The 26,626-nt window shown below is 39.2% G+C and overlaps 1 protein-coding gene across 1 annotated transcript in view; it reads left to right on the top strand.

Moving 5' to 3' along the window:
* Window positions 1-26,626, top strand: part of Col4a6 (collagen type IV alpha 6 chain) — a 298,224-nt gene that overhangs the window by 125,686 nt on the left and 145,912 nt on the right. Inside the window, exon 3 of the mRNA XM_047536018.1 lies at window positions 4,768-4,851. Coding sequence (XP_047391974.1) covers window positions 4,768-4,851 — 84 coding nt within the window. The remainder of the gene's footprint in view (window positions 1-4,767; window positions 4,852-26,626) is intronic.

Raw genomic sequence — 26,626 nt, 5'->3', positions numbered from 1 at the left:
CAGCTGTAATTGACTTATTCTGAGAGCAATTATTTCACATTCCTTTACCAGCTACTTGCTTGTGCCAGGGCTGCAGAGAAGAGTAAGACAGTCCTGATCCAAGTCTGATGGCAGAACCAAATAGATTGAGTAAAATAAAACAAAACATTATCAGCAAAGAGGAGGGAACAAGAATTTTAGCCTGAAATTGCTGAGGGGGAGGCAGAATTTTGGGACATTTTTGCCAAAAAGAGGGTGTTTGGGTTGGGTTTTGAAGTATGAATAGAAATTTTGTTCATGGTAAATGGGAAAATGACCAAAAAAAATCAGCAAGGGAATAGGTATATGAAATAAAAGTGACATTAAAAATATTTGGCAATCAGGGCCCAAGCACTGTGGTACTTGCCTGTGATTCCAGCGATTCCAGCAACCTGGGAGACTGAGTCAGGGGCATTGCACTTTAGAAGCCAAACTTGGCCATTTAATGAGACCCTAAGCAACGTAAAGAGGCCCTATCTCAAAAAAAATTAACAATAAGGCTGGGCACAGTGGTGCACACCTGTAATCCCAGCAACTCAGGAGACTGAGGCAGAAGGATCACAAGTTTGAGGCAGACCCCTATAACTTAATACAATCCTGTCTCAAAATTTAAAAAATAAAAAGGGCTGGGGGTATAGGTCAGTGGTAGAGCATCCTTGGGTCCAATCCCCAGTAACCTCCCACAGATATTTAACAATTAGTCACAGAGAACTGTAAATCCAAGTGGACATTCTGACCAAGAGGAGTGGACTTCAGTTATAGACAAACTGGCACAGCAATAGCAGTTCATACCAGTTGATAATTGTCTCCAGAGAGAGACCAGAGTTTTGGAGAAATGCTGAGTAGTCTGGCATAGGTAATGTTAAAGTAATAATGGCTTACATTTAGTGCATACTGTAAGTTACCACAGTGCTTTGCACTCTTTGTATCTTCCTGTCAAACCCAATACTACAAATAATCTTGGCATCCCCATTTTACATAAGGAAAAATTGGGTCTCAGAGAGGTGAGTCACTTGCCTAAGTTCACACAATTGGAAATCTTAAGAGTTGGGATTTAAACCTAAACTTGTACAGGCTGGCTCCAGAACTTGTAATTTTAACTAAGGTATACTGCCTGAAGTAGTAGCTAGAACATAGGTTTGCTTCTTTAACACTGTGGGGATTTACAAAGAAATAAAGTAGGTTGACTTTCCATCACAGACCTTACTGTACAACCTAAAGAAAATTGCAAAGACTGTCCCATAGCAACATGGGGTGCTTGCCCACTGACTGGGACATTTAATGAGTTCTGTGGATTTTCACTGAAGTTGGTCATGGAAGAAATGGAATTTGAACCTGGCATTGAGACACTTGGACTAGGGGAAAGAATATAGCATTAGAGCCAGAAGTGCTGGGGTCTACTCAGGTCAAAGTAATTTCCTTCATTTTTCTCATCTGTAAAATGGATGATTTGGAGTAGAACAGTGGTTCTTAATCAAAATATGCCACCCCAGGAGGTATTTTGGAAATTATGAGACCATATTTGGTTATCCAAATGCAGGAGGGTCGTTTAATAAGTGGGGACCTTAAATGATAGATGTTCTATACACTATGAAGTATTGAACTCCATCCTGCCCTACAAGAAGACTCTAGACATTCGTGGAGGTGAAAACTTTACAATTGTCTGAGTTTAGAGCATAATTGCATTTCACATATTGAATTGAATTTTTGTTCCTGATTAAAATACCTAGTAAAATAAAGGGAAGATTGTATTTTTCTTCCAGAACATTACCATGAGTTATTTACATTTCAGAGAATCACTGCACCAATCTAACTGCATTCCTGATACTTGAATCACCAGTGCCACAACCCAATGTCATTCCTTCTGTTTCAGCAAGCTATTGCTTTCATGATGATTCTGTGTAGAAATGCTAGCCTCTGACTACTTCATTATGTTTTCTAATATAGTCATGGATGAGTTTTTAAATATCGAAATGCATATAGTTTCATTATAAATGACTTTCCTTTTGTTTTTCTTTGCAATATAATTAGGTCATATTATGTGCTTTTTAAATTATTGCTTGCATCTTTATTATACCTTCTTATGAATTTCTTTTTAGATGGCAAGGAAGATTAATAATTGATTGTAATAAAAAGGATATACTGGTCTGATAGAGTTAAGAACCACTATATTAGGTGACCTTCCGAGGCCTTTCCAGTTTTAATTTTCTGTGTGTATAAGGACAGGTGGATTTTGAAAGAAGAGGACAACATTTTAAGGTGGGAATGACTCCAGCAACATGGCCTGCTTAAGTAGGGGGTAGAGTGTCCCCAGACAAGTCAGGACAGAGCAGAAGGCCTGTTCTGGTCATGTTCCCTGAAAACCACTCTACCCCACCCACCTCAGTGTAATTGAACACTCCTGGGGAAACTGCCAGGGCTATCATCACAGGAAATTGCCTTGTGGCCAGTAGGGCTTCTCTAGTTACTTTCCTCAGTGACAGAGGACAGTAATGACTTCCTGTCTGTTAGGAGGAAGGTGTCAGCCTCCGTGTTCTAGTGAGTTCCTGAAAAACCTCTAGCAGAAGTTCCCTGTTTTTCCTCAGTTCTTGTCATTGGAATTATTTTTCTTGTCTTATCCAGCTCCCTTGCTTCTAGTCTCCTTCCTCCATAGTAGAGATCTGGAAACTTTTGTTCTATGATAGATGAATCTACCCCCAATAATTCTGCTAATTCTATATTTTTTGATATGCCAATTTTATTTGATACCCATGCAGACACTATTTGGAAGTAGGTCAGACCTCCAAACAGATACCACTTTGGCAACACCTGTTGAGTCCTCTCACTTGAAGGGTTGCCTTTTATCATTTAATAACATGTCTTGTATTTTCTTCTAATTATACATGTTCATTGAATACTGTTTGGAAAATACAGAAATGTATGGTGAACCCAATACAAATTATCCATAATCCCAAGCAACATAGTACTCAACATTAGACAAAGTTATAGCAAACATGAAGGTTAAATTCGATGTTTCTCTTTCTGTTTGTTATTCTATGCCAGCTCCCAGCTTTCACTTCCCAGAGCACCTCTTGATCTCACCCTTATGAAAAACTTGCTTGTCCTATATACTGTAAAATGGAGGGCAAACTGGAAAGTGTACAATAGCACTTAGCATGTCAAAGGCATATAAGAGAGATAAAATATCTCATATCAGGAAGGTGTTTGGAATCGAAATTAGCAATATTTTGTCATAGCTCTGCCATCACTACCTTATTACTGAAGTGCTGTGGTGATAAAGCATTGTGGGAATGTCTAAAGAGATAAGAGACCATCTGAGAAATTCACAGTGATCCTTTGGAATCAGGAAAAAGCACACAGTACACAGAAGCAAGAATGATTAAGTGTGAGGCTGGCTCATAAATATGCCTTTTTCATCAGAAAAAAAATGACCAACATTAAACAAAAAAGTTGGATGATACTAAATCCATCCCAGAGATAAAGTTCTTGTTATAGATATTAGTTAGAATTTATGTTTTGCTTTTTTCCCAAGGTGGATAGGGTCAGAATGGCAGTTTCCCTCAGTTTGGAGTCTTGTATTGAGACTCTGGTTTAGAGAGGTCTTAGAAAATGCTGATACAGGGGTGAAGTTCAAGACTTTGGAGTTAGTCAGACCTATGTTCAAATCATAACTCCATTTCTGTGATCATCAAACTTTACTTGAATAACATCCACTGTTGTAGGCATTGGAGATACAATGTGGGACAAGACAGATAAAAGTCCTACTTTAATGGAGTTTGCATTCAAGTGGCCCAAGACTAAATATCTAATGATGAAAAAGTAACAAGGGATATGATTGGAAGTAACAGGGACTCCCTGAGGCTGAGTGATCAGGAATGGCCTCTCTGAGAATGGACAATTAAACTGAGACCTGGATGATGAAAAGAGGTCAGCATTTAAAAAAAATATTTAATGGAAGAATATTCCAGGAAGAAGTTACAGTTAGGGCAGAGGTCCTATGGTAGGAACAGGCTTGATATTTTTAAAAGAATAGAATGACTGTTCACTAATATGGTTGAAGTTTGAGTGTGCCAGGGAGAGAATGAGGAGAGGAGATTGGACAAGGTCAGAGTATACATCAGGCCATGTGAGGGTCTTGTAGAAATTCAGCAAGTAAGCATCATCATCAACATCATAATCATCAAGAAGGAGAGAGAGGAAAATGAAGTTGGAGAGTTTGGGTGATACTGTTTTATATCACCTGAGGAATTTGCATTTGACTCATTGGGGATGGGATGTCACTATAAGGTTTGAATTATATGCACAAATGGAGTCTGAGGAGATGAGAGCAGAGTGTAATGTGCCCATTTGTACCTTCACTGTGCTTCTAGCACTTGAATTTCTCCCAGGTTCTCTCCTATAGCTACTGCTTTCTCAATGAATGAAAATCCATAAGTCACTGGACACCTGTGTTCACACCAGCCCCATGTAAAAAAATTCTCTTATATTTTGTGACTGGAATTTCTACCAACAAGGCAATGCTGAATTGCAGTTCACAAAGCAGCTACCAAACTGGCTATTTGGTGAGATATAGACGTGACCTAAGGGGACACTAGTTGTAGATGAATTTTTCTTTCAAATAATGACAACATTGGATGAAATCATTAGTCTACTTCAAATTTACTGTTAGGAGTGTATCTAAGGGTTAAGTTCCCTGGGGCAACTCTTTCTTGGTTCACATGCTATACTAACTTTTTCTTTTTTTAACAGGGAGAGAAGAAGTCCTATGGAAAGCCATGCGGGGGCCAAGACTGCAGTGGGGGCTGTAAATGTTCTCCTGAGAAGGGAGTGAGAGTAAGTCACTTATGTCATTGTTGAAAGACAAATAGCCACAGGGGCTGTTTTCTGTTTTCTTTAGAATTAAACTGCTTAGAATTTACTCTTCTGACCTCATGAAACAAGCAAAGTGAGGAGGACCAACTGGAAGGAGTTTTGTTAACTAATGACAGATAGTACTAGACTGGTCAAAGTCTCTAAGGAACCAAGAACAGGTTTCCTTCATTGACTTAATGCCAGGGTTTCCCCAGTTTCATCAGATCATTTCCAAATGCCAATGAGGTTGTGCACAAGCAGAGTGTGATAATGTTTATAGATATGTACAAATTTTCATAGCTCATTTTGTCTACTTGGTTTTTCCCTACCACTCTGGGCAACAGGTGGTCCAACCATTATCTACAGAGGTATGACTTGTCCAAAGTAACCCTGCTTATCAGAGACAGAATCAAGAATAAAAGATAGCCATAAAGTCCCAAAATATAGGTAACAATACATAGAGAATGGTTTATCAGTACTACATTAAAACACAAGATATGTTTTAAAACATTGTGACATATTCATTAACTATGAATAAATTGTGGTGTCAGTTGCAACAAACACAGTATATTGACATAGCATTTACATCGATTCCTGTGCATACCTAGCCCCCAGATGAATTACATCTCTGATTTTCACTGAATAAACTTGTATCCTTTAGTATAACCTAGAAAAAGTATTCAAGGGGGTCCAATCTGTTAAAAAAAAAATATATATATATATAAATTCATAGTTTATGGTCACCCTGTGGAATCCAGATCTTTCACTTCCAGTGTTGTGTTTGCACTCTCATCACACTCAAAAAAGTCTGAGAGCTTAACTGTCAAAGGAAGGTAGTAGCATAAATAGGTCAACCAAACCTTCAAAAACATAGCTAAACAGGGAACACAGTGACCGCTCCACCTTCTCTTTCATTATCTTCCATTTGCAGTAAAGTGAAATGTCAAACTATGCCAGAATTTGAAGGAAAAGAATAAAAAGCCACCTCTTCATCAAAAAGGATCAGACCTATTATACATTAAAGACACAGACTTAGAGAGTCATAAAATATCAAAAAGGGAAGGCATCTTAGTGAGCTTCTTATCTTTCCCACTGATTGTACAGAGGAAACAGACTCAGAAGGAAAATGACTTCCTGGGGTCACACAGCAAATTGATGACAGATTCCTGGCTATTACCTGGGTCCTTTGATTTCTCACCTGTTTACTTCACTCACTTACCCACTACAGCCCCCAGGGAAGCTAAGTTCACTGTAACCACCAAGGCTCATACCTTTGTCTCTGATCTACAAACAGGAAAAAAGGTACGATAAATATAAAAATGCATTCTTAACATGTAAGCAGTACATTCAAAGTGAAATGCTATATGTGTATATATACACATAGACACACACACATATATGGTAATTTATTCTTCTATTTTAGAAATAAAACCAGAAAATGAAGGTGTTTATATGGCTTTATTTCCAAAATAGAATCATGTGAGGTGTGTGTGTGTGTGTGTGTGTGTGTGTGTATTCTGGGCCTTTTCCCCTACTTACTATGTGTTTTACATCTTTTCTATCCCATAGTTTGATTTAGCTATCTCCCTTTTACTGGGCACTTAAGTTGTTCCTGAATTTTTATTTTATAAAATGGCAATGCTACAGTGGAAATATTTGAACAGGTCTTCTTATACTCATCTTTATGTGGATAATAAGCATCAGAATAATAAAACAAGCATTTTTAAGTTTCAAAGCTACTGGCAAATTACCCCACAAAGTAAGTTCCAATTCATATACACATTAGCATTGTAAATGAATGCCCATGTTTCTTCACCCTTGCCAACATTTGATATTTTGCAAATATGATGAATGAAAATCATCTCATTCCCTGACTATATGCAAGTTTAAGCATCTTTTCACATATTCATTGGAAGTTTGTATTTCTTCTGTGAATTTACTGGACAAATCCTTTAACCACTGTCCTACATGAAGATTTTTTTTTGGCTTCATCTATGCAAAGACAGAGCAAATAAAAAATGATCCAAGTGGAAGCAGATGCAATTTGAGTTTGACACAAAGAAACATTTCCTGATGTCTTATGGCAGGACGGTTGGCTAATCAGACCCAACAACCAGGACACTGAGAAGAAGCTCTGAACCGTGCATTGAGTTGGGGGGGCTTTTAAAAATAGAAAAACTATATCTGAACCTGAGGTCAGCACTACACCAGGCAAAAATGTTTTATAATGACCTCATTGTTTAATCGTAGGCTGCAATTTGGATTTTTGAAAATGGAGAACATTAGATTTAATCCATGAGGAACCCTCTTTTGGGTTCCAAACATCTGGAGCCCAAGTTTAGCTTCTCTTTTGGAAACAGATAAGTGATCGAAAGGGTGGGAGATGGAGAAAAATGGAATATTGTTGTGCAGAATTTTTCCTTCAGTATTTATAAAACACAGACTTCACACAATTAAACATATTCCTAAAAGTTTATTTGTGAGGTCTGAAGTTTCTGAGAATATTTTAAAGGTTTTTGAACCATGCCAATTTTGTATTTTATGAATCAAGAGCAAGAATATCTGTCCTGTTTTCCAAATAGATAAGGGGGCTGGTGCTCATGAGGGAAAATGTGAACATGGTTTCTTCATGCCAGATCCCATTTAGTCATCTTCCCTTCCCTCCCGTGTTCCCAGGGCCAATTGGTAGTGTTTAAACTAGCCCCAGCACTATTGACCCTGCACAACAGCCCCTCTGTACCCCTTTTGTGCAGTTGTCAAAAAGATTTGAGACTGTTTTCCTTAGCTGAACAGAGGGCCCCATTTGGATTTCAAGCTGTTCCTCTCGAACTGGGAGGGGAACAAAAGGTTGGGTCACTCCTGAGCAATGTTGAAGCCCTTGGCAGGCCTGCCTCCTGCCTTGGGGAGACATCAAGCACATAACTTGCTGGGCAGTATGTACTTTTCCTTTGCCAAAGTCCTCTCAAACTGCCTGGGACATTTATACAACACCTAGCAGTCCTGCAAGCTCCAATTCAACCCAGTTTGGTTGAAGCTTTCTCAAACTGATTTCTCTAAGGTATGCCCTGCCTGGTAAAACTCTTGCTTGATATTGGTATACTAGTTTTTACTTTCTGAAGCATTACAGTGCACCTTTCAGGGGCTGTATAATCATCTATATGCAACAAGTGAACAGGTAAGTGACTTGCCCAAGGTCACCAGCCTGTTAAATCTTATATAGCTTACTTTAAAAGAATGGCAAATTTAAAAGATGACATACCTCCTAGTGTTAAATAAAGGGTTTTCTGTCTTGGACATTTAGATTTGTATTTAATATTTGAATTTCAGTTTTCTTTCTTGGGCATAGGTTTTATCTGAAAGAATCATTCTTTTGAGTTGCTCTCTTGTCAGTATTTCTTCCCTGCTCTTTGATGGAACAGAACATTTTAGGTTGACATTGTAATCCTTCCCTTTTTTCTCCTACTGGATCTGAAAGCTATCTCTGCATTATATTCCATCAGTGTGCATTTCTCTGAAGTTGGGGAAGGGAGGAAGGGTGGAGGTATATTTTGTTCTGAACCCAGTTTTCCCTAACATTATTTCAGAGTTCTGCCTGTTTTAGCAGTGTTCTGGTTTTTTTTTTTAACATATATAACATAGTAAACTCTTCATTATCCATAGCATCTGAAGTAGCATCAACACACTAATCCAACAGTGCTAGAATTTAAAAAAATCAGGGAATATTTAGATTCCCCTCTAGGTAAGGGCTATTCGTTCCATTCTAAGGCCTGAGAATCCATGTCCTTGCTTGAGAATATGAGACTAGAGTTTCAAGTGAAATTGAGGCCAAGTTTCTTAATTCCTTATCTTCTGCCTGTATCCTCCCACTCATCTACCACAAAATGTTTCCCATGAATTCCAGAACCCAGACGAATTAACCCGTAGTTCTTCAATTTGTTCTCCAGCTGGTGTTCCTTGTATTAACCGACTGATGCTATGACTACCAAGAGGTCTTCTCAATTTCTCCTGAATTAGGCAAGTGCTGAGTATGTATGCCTTTACCTCCTCCCTCCATGTTTGCACACACACACACACACACACACACACACACACACTCCTGCCCTGACCAATCACTTTATAACACACACCAATGTCCTTATCCTCTGCTTCTTCAAAGTAAAAGCTCATATTGCCCATGACCTCCTGGGTGCCTGAATTTTTCTGCAACTGCCTGCAAATAACCTTGATGCCTTCGTTGCTCTGTGTGGGTTTGCCTCAATTTTGAAACTAGGCATTGATAACCACCTTATTGCCAATCCCAGTGAACATTTTTAATTCTGCCTTCCTTGAGCTCTCTGCTGCAGAAGACACCTCCTTCTCTCTTGAATCTCTCTGTTCCCTTGGATTTCATAATAATATTTGTTCTCTTCTAATTCTTTTCCAATTTTGATTGGGATCCCCCAGGGGCTGTCCTCACAGGGTGGTTTCCTGTGTTCCAGAGATTTTGACCACCACTCATACAATGATAAATATTAAATCTCAAGCTGTAGCTTGACCTATATTCTTAGCTTCAGGTCAGCATTGTCCACTTCTTGCAGGATATCTCTGCTTGGATTTTTACTGGCACCATAAACATACCTCCCTCAGAACTCCCATCACCACTCCCCTTCAGACATGCTTATTCTCAAGTCCTACATGTGTCTCCCCCATCACAGCAAAAGGCACCCCCAGGTATTCAGTTGCTGAAGCCAGAAAATGTAGTCATTCTTCCCTTCTACATTTTCAACTCCAGTCCATCATCAAGTCCTTTCCATTTGTCTTCCTAAATCAAGCTGAAATCTATCCAATTTTTCCATTCTCATTTCTCCAGTCGAGCCTGTATTATTTCTTTCTTGAATTACTGCAATAGCTTCCAGACTGATCTCCCAGCCTCTAATCTCATTCTCTCCCATCCATTCTTCTGCCCTAATCTTTCCAAAACACAAATATCATTATGAAAGTCTTGCTTAAAATCCTTCAATGGCTCCCCATAGATTCCACAATGAAATCATAACTCTAGTAAGATCAGAATCCTCCATGATCTGTCTCTTGACCACTTCTTCAACATTAGCTCTCATCACTAGAAACCCTCTTCCCTCCAGAGACAAAACAAGACAAATTTTTAAAAAATGTGCACTAAACTATTTACAGTTCTTAGAACCTGGTATGTCATTTGAAATGTTTCAGGTTTCATGCCTGTTATTCACTCTATGTGTACTGTCCATATATGTCCAACTCTACCCTTTCCCTACTAACTTGCTTTCACTTATCCACCCCTTAAAACCAGACACAAACTTCTCTTTTTCCATGATTACCAAGGCCAAGTTTATCTTGTCTTATCATTCTGCTTATGCTGAATTGCAGTAAACTATTCACTTGTGTGCTTTCCACTATCTCATGAACAGCTAAAAGGCAGAAACTGGGTCTCCTTGGTCTCTGCAGGGACAGTGTGCACTCCAGACTATTTCTGAAAGACTGACCAACTGACTGAACCATTTTGCATGGCTGTGATTGCAGCTCTACATCCTTCATATCCTGGATTGGCTCTTAGGTCACTGAAAAGCCAATGGATATCTTCTGTCTAGGAGGACTCAAAGTTGCTGAAAGAAGGCAAAGGCCCAGGGTAGTTATTTTCTAACAATCTTTAGATTCCTCTAGCTGTAAGAATTCCACACCCTGGTTCCCATAGCTTGCTTTGGGATTCTGCTCTCCCTAACTCCTCTGAGATATTTTACTATGGCCTTTTCTTTTGCCCAGTCACTTCTTACTCTGTAGCTGCCAATGCAAGGGATTTGGCAAAAAGTTTTTATTTCACTACCAGTAATTCATTTTTCCTTCAAGATGAGGACATCCTTGAATAATTGTGAGTCAAAGATAACCCTAACTTTCATTCAGATACTGATTGCATTCTCCTCGACACCAAACCTTTTGCTTAAAGCCTCTTAAACTTTTGCAAAATTGATGTTCTTGTGTCTCCCTTGTTCCTTTTCTTTGTGGGGGAAGGAAGAAAGTTAGGAAGTAGTATCTGAACAGGGAAGCAGCCACTGGGTGGCGGTAAGGGAGGGAGGAAAATCAAGAGTCCTTGTATATTTAAATATGATTATGTATGTCCAGGATAATTGATGATAATGTTAAAAGTTGGTGTCTGTGCACTGAATCAAGATGCAGGCATAGCCCAACACATGTTCACAGATGATCTGAATAATTTCTTTGATCATATTGGAACATTAAGGGATTTATGGAGTGTATTTTCCACACTAGCAAGGGAGGCTTCTGCTAAAGAGTAGCCAAGGACCTGGAGGAGGAGATATATACACAGCTGTGGGGTCAAGAACACTGCTCTAGCTCTTCAGAGATCTAAGTATCATGACCTAGCTTTTCCAACTGGATGAATTCAAGCTGGTGTTTTCCTCTCTTGGGCTCTCAGTTTAGCCACAAGTAAAATTAGGGCTTTAGACTCTGTGATCTCAAAGAACCCACCAGCTCTCATGATCTAAGTCAAACATGGTGTTACTATTTCATGATGGTCCTAGCCTGTACAGTATCTTATCATGCTTTCTAATGTTGCAGTGAGATACAGAGGGTGATGTTTGACAGTGTCCTATCTTTCAAGTGCTACTTTGGCAGCTGCCTCAGACATAACTCACTTGCCATGGCTTCTCTATTGCTGCTACTGGAGGCTCCTGACATTGAAGTGTGATTTGAAAAGAATCACAGGGATGCTTCTTTACCATAACTCCTCCTTCCCTGCCTTGCCTAAGAATCATTCTGCCTACAGTTCTAGCTTTAGAAACGCATTTTTTTGGTTTTTTTATACCTTTATTTTATTTATTTTGTGTGGTGTTGAGGATTGAACCCTGTGCCTCACACATGCTAGGCAAGCATTCTACCACTGAGCCACAACCCCAATCCTAGAAACTCATTCTTTGGATTAAATACCGCCTTTTCTTTGCCTTGCTTGAATAATTTACATATCCCCATCTAATGAGGGGAGGTAGACTCATCCTGCACACCTGGGGAGGAGCTGTGTGCACAAATCACAAATCTTTAGGGACCACTCAGTTTTCTTTGTGGTGGTCCAGAATTCAGAGACAGTGAATAGCACAACATGGGTGAGCATCGTGCACATCAATATGTGATATATTCACTCCTCCTAGAGTCTGTCCTCTTTGTCCCTCACCAACTATTTACCCCCTTTTTCTCCTTGTTCTTTTCTTTCTTCTCTAGTCCCTAATGTTCTTCTTTCTCCTTCTATACTTCCCTCCCTCCTGCTCCAGTATTTCTGTCTCTCTATCCCTCATTCCCATTTCCCACATCATGGCCTCCTCACCAAGGCCTCTTCAACCAATTTCACTTCTCTGCTTTCAGTTACCTGGGATTGTTTTCAGGGTCACCAGATTCTGTTTTTTTTTTTTTTTCTTTTTCTTTTTTTTTTATCATCTAACCAGCAGGCATATAAACTTCAGCAGCAAGGTATTTGGAAAGAGTTGTGAAATGTACCATTTTGTAAGTGTCCTGCTTATCCCAAGATTCTAAATTTCAGAGCCTGGATCAGTGGTCTCCAAAATTGGGAGGTTGGGGTAGACCACTGAAAATTAATTCACTGAGTATAGAAGAATATATAGAACTTCTACTTAGATTTATATTGAGAACATTTAGAAAGGAACTCAGATTTGGATTAAATTATCTAATATAGGTAAAGTATGGAAAAGATTTTCTCCCACTCTGTAGGCTCTCTTTTCACATTATTGATTGTTTCCATAAAAATGCAGTCTGTAAAAATTAAAAATTAAAATAAAATTAATTTTAAAATATAGGTAAAGCATTTGAAACTGGTAGTCTAAGAGCTGTGTTAGTCATTATTACTATTACTAAGCCTGTCAAATATGTGATAAATTTCACTGGCACTTTCACTGGATGGGTCTGTCCACAGCTTTTGTGTTGCGTACACTCTGTAAGGTATCCTAAATAGTAGGAGCTAGACAGGATGGAAGGGGTGACCTTGGGGAGGAGTCCCTATTTTCTTTTCCTATATGTATACCAGAAACATTACTGTTTCATATAGCTCAAACTAAGTGTTTTGTGGTTTACATTGTATAATTATCTTAACCCTCGCAAATTGGACAAGTGACTTAAGAAGATTCCTACAGGTAAGCCATGTGTCAAATAAAATACTAAAAATTTAAGTACATGAAAGTGGCAAAGCACACATGTCTATCCATAGAATGATTTTTTTCATCAGACTCATTACGAGGTAAAAGTCATGACAATCTAATCACATATGAAAAGAAGTCACAAAAAAGTAATGCAAGAATAATCAAAAAGACTACATGGAATATGGTCTTATGGTCATTCTCCATAACAAAAGATTTTGCCATAAGTATACACTGGGTCTTGAAATATTAGCTAATCATAGTAAATAGCAGAAGAACTTTTAAAATCATGCAAGCACAAACCTAGGAGGTTGGAATCAGCCCCCAAGTGTTACATCATGGGTTATAAAAGACCTTCTAGGCATGACTATAAGTGATCTTTCCCTCACCTTTAATATGAAAGATTCAGAAGAAAGTTTCAGAAAGTTTGAGTCTTTCCTAAGGTCCTTTGTAAGTGGCATAATGAGGATGCGAACCACGTATTCCATCCCCCTGTTCAGTGCTCTTCCCACCATGTCAGATGGCATCTTAAACCCATGGCTGTAATCAACTCAGATCCTGCATTACTCAGTGTGACTGCATTGTTGTGAATGGAGGAATACTCAGTGGAGAAAATGTGCTAAGACATAGACCAGGTATCATCAAATCAATTGCCTTTCTTCCTCTGTCCCAGTGAGTAATAACTCCTGAATGCATGTGTAGGATGTTTATATCTTCGTCTGGGTTTTAAAATGTTTTTCTAATATTTCAATCTTTTAAAGGTTAAAGAGATGAACTCCATGCTTAAGAAAAGCCTGGTTTTCATCTGCAATGACAAGGTTTGTGAGGAATCATGTCAGTTTTTATAGCCCTAAGGCAGGTCTCTTCCTTTATGTAGGCCACTCACTATATGAAAGTTCACTGCAGTGGAATTAGAAGAGTGTGGAGATGAGATTACCAAGTATATGTCAGGGAAGTCATTTGGTATCTATTTTGAAAAAAAAAACTTGCATTAATGGAAGTCTTCCAAGAATGCTTAACAAAATTAATTGCATAGCATCTCTCTTACAAGCTAGTAAAATTCAATGGGAAAATGTGCATTGCTTTGCAGAAATTTGCTTCACTGTCATCTTTTCAAAAGGGCTTTTATTATAAAAAATATAGTACATGGCCAATTATTTAATGACCACCTTCACTTAAAAATCTACAGAGGTGGAGGTCATAGACTATATTCTGTATTTTACTTTTTTCATTGTGTTGTGTGAGTTCAAACCCACTAGACAAACATTTTAGAAAGCCCCTGGGGGGGGGGCTAAATGTCAGTGCAGAAACTATGGAGAGTGCCAACATATTGCAAGCACCAGACTCTTTCAAAGGAGAGTACACACATGCGCATGCACACACACACACACACACACACACACACACACACACGCGTGTTTGACTACCTGGCACTGCATCTAATTAAAATAATTTGAATGGCAGAGCACAAAAACCTCAAAAGGAAAGATTGATATGGTCTGGAATGATTAAGCCAACTCTTTAAAAAATATTATGACGAAAATATTTCCTTAGCAAGATTAATTTGATGGAGGTTATACAGGGTGGATTAAAGTGAGAAAAAGACAGATACTAGGGTCTCTATATTTATTTTATTTATTTGTTTTCAGTACTGGGAATTGAACCCAGGGGTTCTTTATCACTGAGCTACATCTCCAGGCCTTTGTAGTTCTTTATTTTTTCTTGATCATTATCATCATTATTATTATTATGGTTCTGGTGCTGGGAATGGAACCCAAGGGGACTGTACTACTTAGCTACACTTTTTATTTTTTATTTTGAAACAAGGGATCACAAAGTTTCTGAGAGTCTCACTAAGTTACTGAGACTGACTTGAATGTGAGATCATCCTGCCTCAGACTCCTAAATTGGTAGAATTTCAGGTGTGCACCACCATGACTGTTTGTGCACCCTATTTTTATAGGTTAAGTGGCATGTCCAATATCCTGTAGCACAACAGAAAGGAAAGTGCGTTTTCTGCTGCTCAGATGCTGTGTTTCTGCAAATTATTCTGTTTTGGAACATACACACATATATTCATCCAGACTTGTGATTTTATGATGGGATTTGTCTTCATTTTATTTTTATTTTTATTTTTTTAATTTTTAATTTTTTATTTTTTTTAATTATTATTGTATACAAATGGGATACATGTTGTTTTTCTATTTGTACATGGAGTCAAGGCATACCATTTGTGTAATCATACGTTTACATAGGGCAATGATCTTTGATTCATTATTTTTTTTCCCTTCCCCCCACCCCTCCCACCCCTCTTTTCCCTCTATACAGTCCTTCTTTCCTTCATTCTTACCACACTCCTTATCCCTAACCCTAAACCTAACCCTAAACCTAATACTAACCCTTCCCACCCCCCAATATATGTCCTCATCCGCTTATCAGCGAGATCATTCGTCCTTTAGTTTTTTGAGTTTGGCTTATCTCACTTAGCATGATATTCTCCAATTTCATCCATTTGCCTGCAAATGCCATAATTTTATCATTCTTCATTGCGGAGTAATATTCCATTGTATATATATGCCACAGTTTCTTTATCCATTCATCAACTGATGGGCATCTAGGTTGGTTCCACAATCTGGCTATGGTGAATTGAGCAGCAATGAACATTAATGTGGCTGTATCTCTGTAGTATGCTGATTTTAAGTCCTTTGGGTATAGGCCAAGGAGTGGGATAGCTGGGTCAAATGGCATTTCCATTCCAAGCTTTCTGAGGAATCTCCATACTGCTTTCCAGAGTGGCTGCACTAATTTGCAACCCCACCAGCAATGTATTAGTGTCCTTTTTCACCACATCCTCGCCAACACCTATTGTTGCTTGTGTTCTTTTTTTTTTAATTTTTTTTATTTTTTTATTTTTTTACGTTTACATAGGGTAATGATGTTTCTTTTTTTCCCTTCCCCCCCACCCCTCCCACCCTTTTCCCTTTATACAGTCCTTCTTTCCTTCATTCTTACCGCTCTCCTTAGCCTAACTCTAAACCTAACCCTAAACCTAATGCTAACCCCTCCCACCCCCATTATATGTCCTCATCCGCTTATCAGCGAAATCATTCGTCCTTTAGTTTTTTGAGATTGGCTTATCTCACTTAGCATGATATTCTCCAATTTCGACCATTTGCCTACAAATGCCATAATTTTATCATTCTTCATTGCGGAGTAATATTCCATTGTATAAATATGCCACAGTTTCTTTATCCATTCATCAACTGAAGGGCATCTAGGTTGGTTCCACAATCTGGCTATGGTGAATTGAGCAGCAATGAACATTGATGTGGCTGTATCTCTGTAGTATGCTGATTTTAAGTCCTTTGGGTATAGGCCAAGGAGTGGGATAGCTGGGTCAAATGGTGTTTCCATTCCAAGCTTTCTGAGGAATCTCCACACTGCTTTCCAGAGTGGCTGCACTAATTTGCAACCCCACCAGCAATGTATGAGTGTTCCTTTTTCACCACATCCTCGCCAACACGTATTGTTGCTTGTGTTCTTGATAATCGCCATTCTAATTGGGGTGAGATGAAATCTTAGGGTAGTTTTGATTTGCATTTCTCTTATTACTAGGGATGTTGAACATTTTTTCATATATCTGTTGATTACTTGTACATCTTCTTCTGTGAAGTGTCTGTTCATTTCCTTAGCCCATTTGTTGATTGGATTATTTGTATTCTTCGTGTAGAGTTTTTTGAGTTCTTTATAGATTCTGGAAATTAGCGCTCTGTCTGAAGGATGAGTGGCAAAGATATTCCCCCACTCTGTAGGCTCTCTCTTCACATTGCTGATAGTTTCCTTTGCTGAGAGAAAGCTTTTTAGTTTGAATCTATCCCAGTTGTTGATTCTTGCTTTTATTTCTTGTGCTATGGGAGTCCTGTTAAGGAAGTCTGATCCTAAGCCAACGAGTTGAAGATTTGGACCTACTTTTTCTTCTATAAGATGCAGGGTCTCTGGTCTGATTCCAAGGTCCTTGATCCATTTTGAGTTGAGTTTTGTGTAGGGTGAGAGATAGGAGTTTAATTTCATTCTATTGCATATGGTTCTCCAGTTTTCCCTGCACCATTTGTTGAAGAGGCTATCTTTTCTCCATTGCATATTTTTGGACCCTTTGTCTAGTATGAGAAAATTGTATTTATTTGGGTTTGTGTCCATGACCTCTATTCTGTACCATTGATCTACCTGTCTATTTTGGTACCAATACCATGCAGTTTTTGTTACTATTGCTTTGTAGTAGAGTTGAAGATCTGGTATTGCAATACCCCCTGCTTCATTCTTGCTACTTAGAATTGCTTTAGCTATTCTAGGTTTTTTATTCTTCCAGATGAATTTCATAATTTCTTGCTCTATTTCTGTCAGGTACATCATTGGGATTTTAATTGGAATTGCATTGAATCTGTATAGCACTTTAGGTAGTATGGCCATTTTGACAATATTAATTCTGCCTATCCAGGAACATGGGAGATCTTTCCATCTTCTGAGGTTTTCTTTAATTTCTTTCTTTAGTGTTCTGTAGTTCTCATTGTAGAGGTCTTTCACGAAACTCTTTTGTGAGATTGATTCCCAAGTATTTTATTTTTTTCGATGCTATTGTGAATGGGGTAGTTTTCCTAATTTCTCTTTCTGAGGATTCATCACTTATGTATAAAAATGCATTGGATTTATGAGCATTGATCTTGTAACCTGCTACTTTACTGAATTCACTTTGAGTTCTAAAAGTTTTCTGGTGGAATTTCCAGGTTCCTCTAAATATATAATCATGTCGTCAGTGAACAGGGATAGTTTGAGTTCTTCTTTTCCAATTTGTATCCCTTTAATTTCTTTGGTTTGTCTAATTGCTCTGGCTAGAGTCTCAAGGACGATGTTGAATAGAAGTGGTGAAAGAGGGCATCCCTGCCTTGTTCCAGTTTTTAGGGGGAACGCTTTCAGTTTTTCACCATTTAGAATGATATTGGCCATGGGCTTAGCGTAGATAGCCTTTATAATGTTAAGGAATGTTCCCACTATCCCAATTTTTTCTAGTGTTTTGAGCATGAAGGGGTGCTGAATTTTATCGAATGCTTTTTCTGCATCTATTGAAATAATCATGTGATTCTTAACTTTAAGTCTGTTGATATGGTGAATGACATTTATTGATTTCCGAATGTTGAACCAACCTTGCATCCCTGGGAAAAAACCCACTTGATCGTGGTGCACTATCTTTTTAATATATATTTGTATGCGATTTGCTAAAATTTTGTTTAGAATTTTTGCGTCGATGTTCATTAAGGATATTGGTCTGAAATTTTCTTTCCTCGATGTGTCTCTGTCTGGTTTAGGTATCAGGGTGATATTGGCTTCATAGAACGAGTTTGGGAGGGTTCCCTCCTCTTCTATTTCATGAAATACTTTGAGGAGTATTGGAATGAGCTCTTCTTTAAAGGTTTTGTAGAACTTGGCTGAGAACCCATCTGGTCCCGAACTTTTCTTTGTTGGTAGGCTTTTGATGACCTCTTCTATTTCATTGCTTGAAATTGGTTTATTTAAGTTGTGTATGTCCTCCCCGTTCAGTTTAGGTAATTCATATGTCTCTAGAAATTTGTTGATGTCTTCGAGGTTTTCTGTTTTGTTGGAGTATAGATTTTCGAAATAGTTTCTAATTATGTTTTGTATTTCAGTCGTGTCTGTTGTGATGTTTCCTTGTTCATTCCGAATTTTAGTAATTTGAGTTTTCTCCCTCTTTCTCTTTGTTAGTGTGGCTAAGGGTTTATCAATTTTATTTATTTTTTTCAAAGAACCAACTGTTTATTTTGTTAATTTTTCCAATTGTTCCTTTTGTTTCGATTTCATTGATTTCGGCTCTGATTTTAACTATTTCCTGTCTTCTACTACTTTTGGTATTGGTCTGCTCTTCTTTTTCTAGGGCTTTGAGCTGTAGTGTTAAGACGTTTATTTGTTGATTTCTACTTCTTTTTTTGAATGCGCCCCATGAAATAAATCTTCCTCTAAGTACTGCTTTCATAGTGTCCCAGAGATTTTGATATGATGTGTCTTTGTTCTCATTTACTTCTAAGAATTTTTTTATTTCCCTCCTGATGTCTTCTGTTATCCATTCATCATATAATAGTGTATTATTTAATCTCCAGGTATTGGAGAAGTTTCTGTTTTTTATTCTGTCATTTATTTCTAATTTCTATCCATTATGATCTGATAGAGTACAAGGTAGTATCTCTATCTTCTTGTATTTGCTAACAGTAGCTTTGTGGCATAAAATATGGTCTATTTTAGAGAAGGACCCGTGTCTGCTGAGAAGAAAGTGTATTCGTTCTTTGTTGGATGGTATATTCTATATAAGTTCGTTAAGTCTAAATTGTTGATTGTGTTATTGAGATCTATGGTTTCTTTATTCAATTTTTGTTTGGACGATCTATCCAGTGGTTAGAGAGGTGTGTTAAAATCGCCTAGTATTATTGTGTTGTGGTCTATTTGATTTCTGGAATTGAGAAGGATTTGTTTGATGTACGTGGATGAGCCAATGTTCGGGGCATAGATATTTATGATTGTTATGTCTTGCTGATTTATGCTTCCCTTAAGCAGTATGAAATGTCCTTCTTTATCCCTTCTGACTAGTTTTGGCTTGAAGTCCACATTATCTGAAATGAGGATGGATACTCCAGCTTTTTTGCTGTGTCCGTGTGCATGGTATGTTTTTCCCCATCCTTTCACCTGTAGTCTATGGGTATCTCTTTCTATAAGATGAGTCTCTTGCAGGCAGCATATTGTTGGATCTTTCTTTTTAATCCAATCTGCCAGTCTATGTCTTTTGATTGATGAGTTCAGGCCATTAACATTCAGGGTTATTATTGTGATATGATTTGTATTCCCAGTCATTTGACTCATATTTGTTTTTTGACACGATTTGGTTTCTCCTTTATTTGGCTATTCCTTTAGGCTAGCGCCTCCTGTTGCTGATTTGCATCGTTGTTTTTCATCTCTTCCTCATGGAATATTTTGCTGAGAATGTTCTGTAATGCTGGCTTTCTTTTTGCAAATTCCTTTAGCTTTTGTTTATCATGGAAGGATCTTATTTCATCGTCAAATTTGAAGGTAAGTTTCGCTGGGTCTAAGATTCTTGGTTGACATCCATTTTCTTTCAGAGGTTGAAAAATGTTGTTCGGCCCTTCTAGCTTTTAGGTTCTGGATTGAAAAATCTGCTGATATTCTTATTGATTTCCCTCTGAATGTAATTTGATTATTTTCTCTCGCGGCCTTTAAAATTCTGTCTTTATTTTGTATGTTCGGTATCTTCATAATAATGTGCCTTGGTGTGGGTCTGTTGTAATTTTGTATATTTGGAGTTCTATAAGCCTCTTGTACTTGGTTTTCCATTTCATTCTTCAGATTTGGGAAATTTTCTGATATTATTTCATTGAATAGATTGTTCATTCCTTTGGTTTGTTTCTCTAAGCCTTCCTCAATCCCAATAATTCTCAAATTTGGCCTTTTCATGATATCCCATAATTCTTATAGATTCTGTTCATGATTTCTTACCATCTTCTCTGTTTGGCCAACTTTGTTTTCAAGATTAAATATTTTGTCTTCAATGTCTGAGGTTCTGTCTTCCAGGTGTTAAACCCTATTGGTTATGCTTTCTATGGAGTTTTTAACTTGGTTTATTGTTTCCTTCATTTCAAGTTTTTCAGTTTGTTTTTTTTTTCAGTATCTCTAACTCTTTATTGAAATGATCTCTTGCTTCCCATATTTGGTCTTTTAACTGTTGATTGGTGCGATCATTTAATGCCTGCATATGCTCCTTCATCTCCTCCTTCAATGCCTGCATTTGCTCTTTCATTTCCTCATTTGCTTCTCTGATTGTTTTAATTATGTACATTCTGAACTCCCTTTCTGACATTTCTTCTGCTGTGCTGTCATTGGGTTTTATTGATGTAGTATCTAGGTTTGTTTGGGACATTTTCTTCCCTTGTTTTGTCATATTGGTCAGATGTCAGTGGGAATCTGAGATATTGCAGATTTCCTCTATTGGCTTATAGTGTCCTGGTAGATTTCCAGTGTATCACCTCCCAGCCTTCAGTAGCCTGAAGTCTTGGAGGAACTTGATAATGCAGTGCATCCGAAGAAAGGTGCCCCTAGCCCCTACTGGTTCCAGGGCTTGGAGCTGGCTCTGTGCTGAAAGGCTCTCACTGGGGGCCTGCACCGTGCAGCTGACTGTGTGGGGGCGCCCACCGCCGGAGTGTGGAAGGCTACCTTGGGAAGACTCTAGCTGCCCTACCCTGCTATGATAAGCCACCCCTATCTGTGCCTGGCGCCCAGGCCAATTTTCGCCCAGTGGGGGAGACTCACCCCGTGACTCTATTTTTGTCCAAGTCTCTCAATGCCTCCCCTTCTTGAGTCCTGGGTTCTGGGGCGACTGGAGATGCAGTCACCCTCTAGGTCGCCATCTTGGATCGCCCCGTGGAAAGAACCTGCGGCCGGAGTGGGCAGAGCCGCCTGAAGAAGTCTCTGGCTGCCCTGCCCTGATCCCAGAGTCTGCTTGCGGATCGAAGCTCTCCGTTGGCTCGGGGACTTGTGGCTGTCTCTATGTAGAAAAGCTCTCACTGGGCGGTCTGTTCTGAGAAGCTAGCCTTGAATGGCACCTCCCACCGCAGGGGTCCAGGCTGCTTGGGGAGGTCGCTGGCTGCCCTGTCCTGGTCCCTGAAGCCGCTTGCGGGCCCGAGTATGCTGCACTGGCTCCGGGACTTGGAGCTTGTTCTGATCAGAAAGGCTCTCAGTAGGGGGCCTGCTCCGAGAACCTGGAGAAGCTGGCTGTGTGGGCGGGGCCCAGCACGGAGTGCGCAGGGCTGCCTGTGGAAGATTCTAGCTGCCCTGCCCGGCTCCGATAAGCCACCTCTATCTGGGCCTGCCACGCGGGCCGAGCTTTACCCAGTGGGCAGACTCACCTGTGGCTCTCTTTTGGTCTGAGTCTCTCAATGCCTCAATGCCTCCCCTTCTTAACTCCTGGGTTCTGGAGCGACTGGGGATGCAGTCACCCTCTAGTCCGCCATCTTGGATCGCCCCGTCGAATTTGTCTTCATTTTAGATGAATTTATTATCTCATTTTTTTCAATTTTCTGGAAGATAGTACTAGTTTCTTTCCCTGACGTTCCTCTAACTCCTTGGAAACTTGTGTCTCCAGTGGTTATTCTCTTCTGATTCCGCCTGAAGTTAATCCATCCTAAAACCTGTGTCACTGAGGTGACCCCCATCTTGATTCCAGAGGTAGGACTGTGAGATTTCTTTCTCTGTAGGACACTAAGAACTCGTGTAGTAGTTACTACAGGGAGAAAGACCAACTCAATGGTTTCTGAAAGAGCATATATTTTCTATTCAACAAATTCTGTTCTGGGGATTTTGAATAAAAGGTAGGGTTAGGGGAATCATGAACGAAGGATGTCATTGTTTTGTAGAAGACAGATTTGAAAGCTTGGCCGGTGGAAAAACTGCCAAATGCCTTGGAATTATGCCCTTCTTCTGAATTACTAGCTATGAGCATGGCAGGCTCATACTGTGGACTAAGCAAGACTCTTGGCTTTGCAATGGCATCTTTTATACCTTTTATCCTCAGCTAAATAAGTGTAGTTTTACTCTTTAATTTTTGAAAACCCAATGAAAAGAAATGCTCATTTCTTCCACCCTCAGGGAGATTAATGTATATGTTTAGTTATCGTCCATATCAAAGAAATCATGGTCTCTGTCCTTGTACATGTCTTTGCTAGTTCAAGTAATTGTAGTGACTTGGCATTCCACTGCTATAGTTGGGTTCCCTCACAGGGCTGACATGAATCGGTGATTGCTGCCCCTTCACATGTTGCTGGGGGAATGCCAATAAAGCTATGAGCAAAGGAAGGAGCTGTAGAGAAACATGCTGTGGGGCCCTGAGTGGAATGAGGGGTAACCAGGGTTCAGGAGCCAGGTTTCCCCAGAGAGAGACAAAAAAGAAAGCAAACAAAAGGAAGAGACAGGTCTAAACAGGCTCCCCAGACAGGGCCCTTTTGCTGTAAGAACAGAGCCTTAAACTTCACAAAGCTCAAAAAGGGAAGAGAGCCAGGGGTTAAACATGGCCTTTGCAATTCAGTTGAAGAATAATTAACTGAGGATATATAGAAAAAGCTGTACATATATAAAGCAACATTTGTTATTCTTAAAACCCATTCAGGCACTCCACGAACTAAAAAATGCACTTAACTACATACACCACCTAGATATTAATATTGACCTCCACTACCCACAAACTCCTTTCCTGGAATATAAAGGTACCACAAGGCAGAGATAAGAAGCAGAGAGAGACTCAGCAGAGTTCCACAGTGCCTAACATGAACTAGTTTTTGAGGCATGTGACATGGAGTTTAGTGACCTGATAAAATCCATTATCAGAAACAGGGCCCATGGCTCCAGTTACTGTTACTACACTAAGAAATTAACTTCTCACTGAGATTTACCTTTTAAATCAAGGGCAAACCAAGCTTTAGCTCAGAGAGCAGGATGGACACCTTTCTCCTCACTCACACCCCTATCCCCCCAAAAACGAGAAGCCAGGGCCTTTCTTCCCCCATTTACAGTCTAATGACAAGACCTCCCATCCAGTCCCATATTTGGACCAGTCCCCACAGGCCCAGAATCCTGAAAAGAACCCAATCCCACCCTGAGAGCAACATGAGCTCTTCACATTGTCCCCAAGAAATCCCCACTCCTTGGGAGTCCTGAGAACAGTCCCCATTACCACATGCAATCTGCCCCACAGCAGGCTCCAGGAGACCTCTTAAGGTCAGTGGCAATGCTGCTGAGGTAGAGGGCTCTGGCAGCTACACCTGCTGCCCCATCACATCTACCCATGACCCAAACCAGAGTGGCCTTTGGGCTTTAGTGATGGGAGAAGCCATTTGGAGAGAAGCAGACAACACAGAAACAAACACAGCCTGGGAATTTTGCCCCAGTTTCAGAACTAGAAGTCCTCAAATTTCCCTTGCTCCCCACAAAATGTTTACTTCATAAAAAGGGTGGGCACTGAGTATCAGAGGACAGATGTTAGAGCCAGAAGAGCACCTTAGGGATCATGTAGTTTAACTCCTTCATCCTACATACAGGGAAAATGAAATCCATGGTAGAGTTGAGACTTAAACTTCGGGGAGTGCTTAAATAAATAGAAAGATCACATTATACTCTATGTATGAATAATAGGTCAAAATGCACTTGGTCATGTATATTTAAAAAGAATAAAAATAAATGAACAAATGAAAATGTTCTTAGAAAAAAAATAATACATAGATCAATAGAGTAGTAGACAGGGAGGGGGAGGGCAAGTATAAGTATTGGGGACTTAATTGGAACAAAATATACTCCGGTGCATTTATAATTATGTCAAAGTAATTCCTAATGTTATTTATAACTAATATGAACCAATAAAAAAAAACTCTTTCCTTGGTTACGAAGGCCAGATGTGTTGTGTGTGTGTGCATGTGTGTGTGTGTATGTGTGTGTGTGTGTGTGTGTGGTGAGACTGGGGGACACTGAAAGAAAAAGAGAAGACAAAAGAAAAGAGAAGAGAAAGCTTGAGAGACAATGTGCAAAGGTAAGCCTAGTAACTCATGAGCATGAATGCATATTAGAGGTATGATAAAATAATCTTTGCATCTAACTGGCCCTCATTTTAGTGGCCACATATTCTTCCCACTGTTCATGGGCTCATAGGTGTCCAAAGCATGGTAGGGAAATATGTTTTCTTGGGAGTACAAATGAGTCCAGTGATTGACAGCATGGATTTTGGAGTCAGACCAATCTTTTAAGCTCTGGATCTATCATATACCACATGTGCTTTCTTTACCCAGCAATTCTCAACAAAAAGCAGTGTTGAGAGACTGGGGTTGTAGCTCAGTGGTAGAATGCTTGCCTAGCATGCATGAGGCACTGAATTTCATCCTCAGCACCACATAAAAATAAATAAACAAATAAATAAAATAAAGATAGTGTGTCCATCTACAACTAAAATAAAATTAGTAGCGATGTCCCCCAGGGAACATTTAGCCATGTTTGTCGCAAGTGGTGGAGTGCTTCTGGCATCTAGTGGGTAGAGTACAGGGATGTGGCTGTACGTTCCTCAATGCACAGGACAGCCCCCACGTTTTAGAAGTGCCAAGGTTGACAAATTCTGCACTAGACAAATGGTTTAACCACTATGAGCTCCAGTTTCTTCATCTGTGGTATAATGGTACCTATCTCACAGAATTGTATTGATTATTAAACAGGCTAACATGTATAGAGCACAAAGTAAATCCACAAACTGATTATTGTATAGTATTATTATCAAACCCTCTCTTAACTGTCTTCTACAGTTAATTGTTCCATTTTTCTTTTCTCTTCTCCCCTTATAGTATAATTCCTTAAAATAGTAGTTTTTAAATTTTTTTTGTAAACAAATGGGGTATATCTTGTTTCTCTGTTTGTACATGAAGTAGAGGCATACCATTTGTGTAATCATACATTTACCTAGGGTAATGGTGTTTGATACATTGTTATTCTTTCCTTCCCCCACACCCTTCCCACCCGTCTTTTCCCTCTATAGAGTCCCTCCCTCCATCATTCTTGCCTTGCTCCCACCCCCCAATATGGATCATCATCCGCTTAACAGAGAGATCATTTAGTCCATTGGTTTCTTGAAATTGGCTTATCTCTCTTAGCATGATATTCTCCAATTTCATCCATTTGCCTGCAAATGCCATAATTTTATTATTTTTATGGCTGAGTAATATTCCATTGTGTGTGTGTGTGTGTGTGTGTGTGTGTATCACAGTTTCTTTATCCATTCATCAATTGAAGGGCATCTAGGTTGGTTCCACAATCTGGTTATTGTGAATTGAGCAGCTATGAACATTGATGTGGCTGCATCACTGTACTATGCTGATTTTAAGTCCTTTGGTATAGGCCCAGGACTGGGATAGCTGGGTCAAATGGTGGTTCCAAGTTTTCAAAGAAATCTCCACACTGCTTTCTAGGACAGCTGCACTAATTCGCAACCCCACCAGCAATGTATGACTGTACCTTTTTCCCCACATCCTTGCCAATACCTATTGTTGCTTGTATTCTTGATAATCGCCATTCTAATTGGGATGAGATGAAATCTAAGGGGAGTTTTGATTTGCATTTCTTTTATTACTGGAGATATTGAACATTTTTTCATATATCTGTAGATTGTTTGTAGATCTTCTTCTGTGAAGTTTCTGTTAATTTCCTTAGTCCATTTGTTGATTGGGTTATTTGTATTCTTGGTGTAGAGTTTTTTGAATTCTTTATATATTCTGGAAATTAGTGCTCTATCTGAAGGATGAGTGGCAAAGATATTCTCCCACTCTGTAGGCTCGCTCTTCACATTACTGATAGTTTCCTTTGCTGAGAGAAAGCTTTTTAGTTTGAATCTATCCCAGTTGTTGATTCTTGCTTTTATTTCTTGTGCTATGGGAGTCATGTTAAGGAAGTCTGATCCTAAGTCAACAAGTTGAAGAGTTGGACCTACT

This window comes from Sciurus carolinensis, chromosome X (genome assembly GCF_902686445.1).
Source record: "Sciurus carolinensis chromosome X, mSciCar1.2, whole genome shotgun sequence".
Taxonomy (NCBI): Eukaryota; Metazoa; Chordata; class Mammalia; order Rodentia; family Sciuridae; genus Sciurus; species Sciurus carolinensis.
Note: the sequence above shows the minus strand (reverse complement) of the source record. Positions and strands in the feature narration are given on the sequence as shown.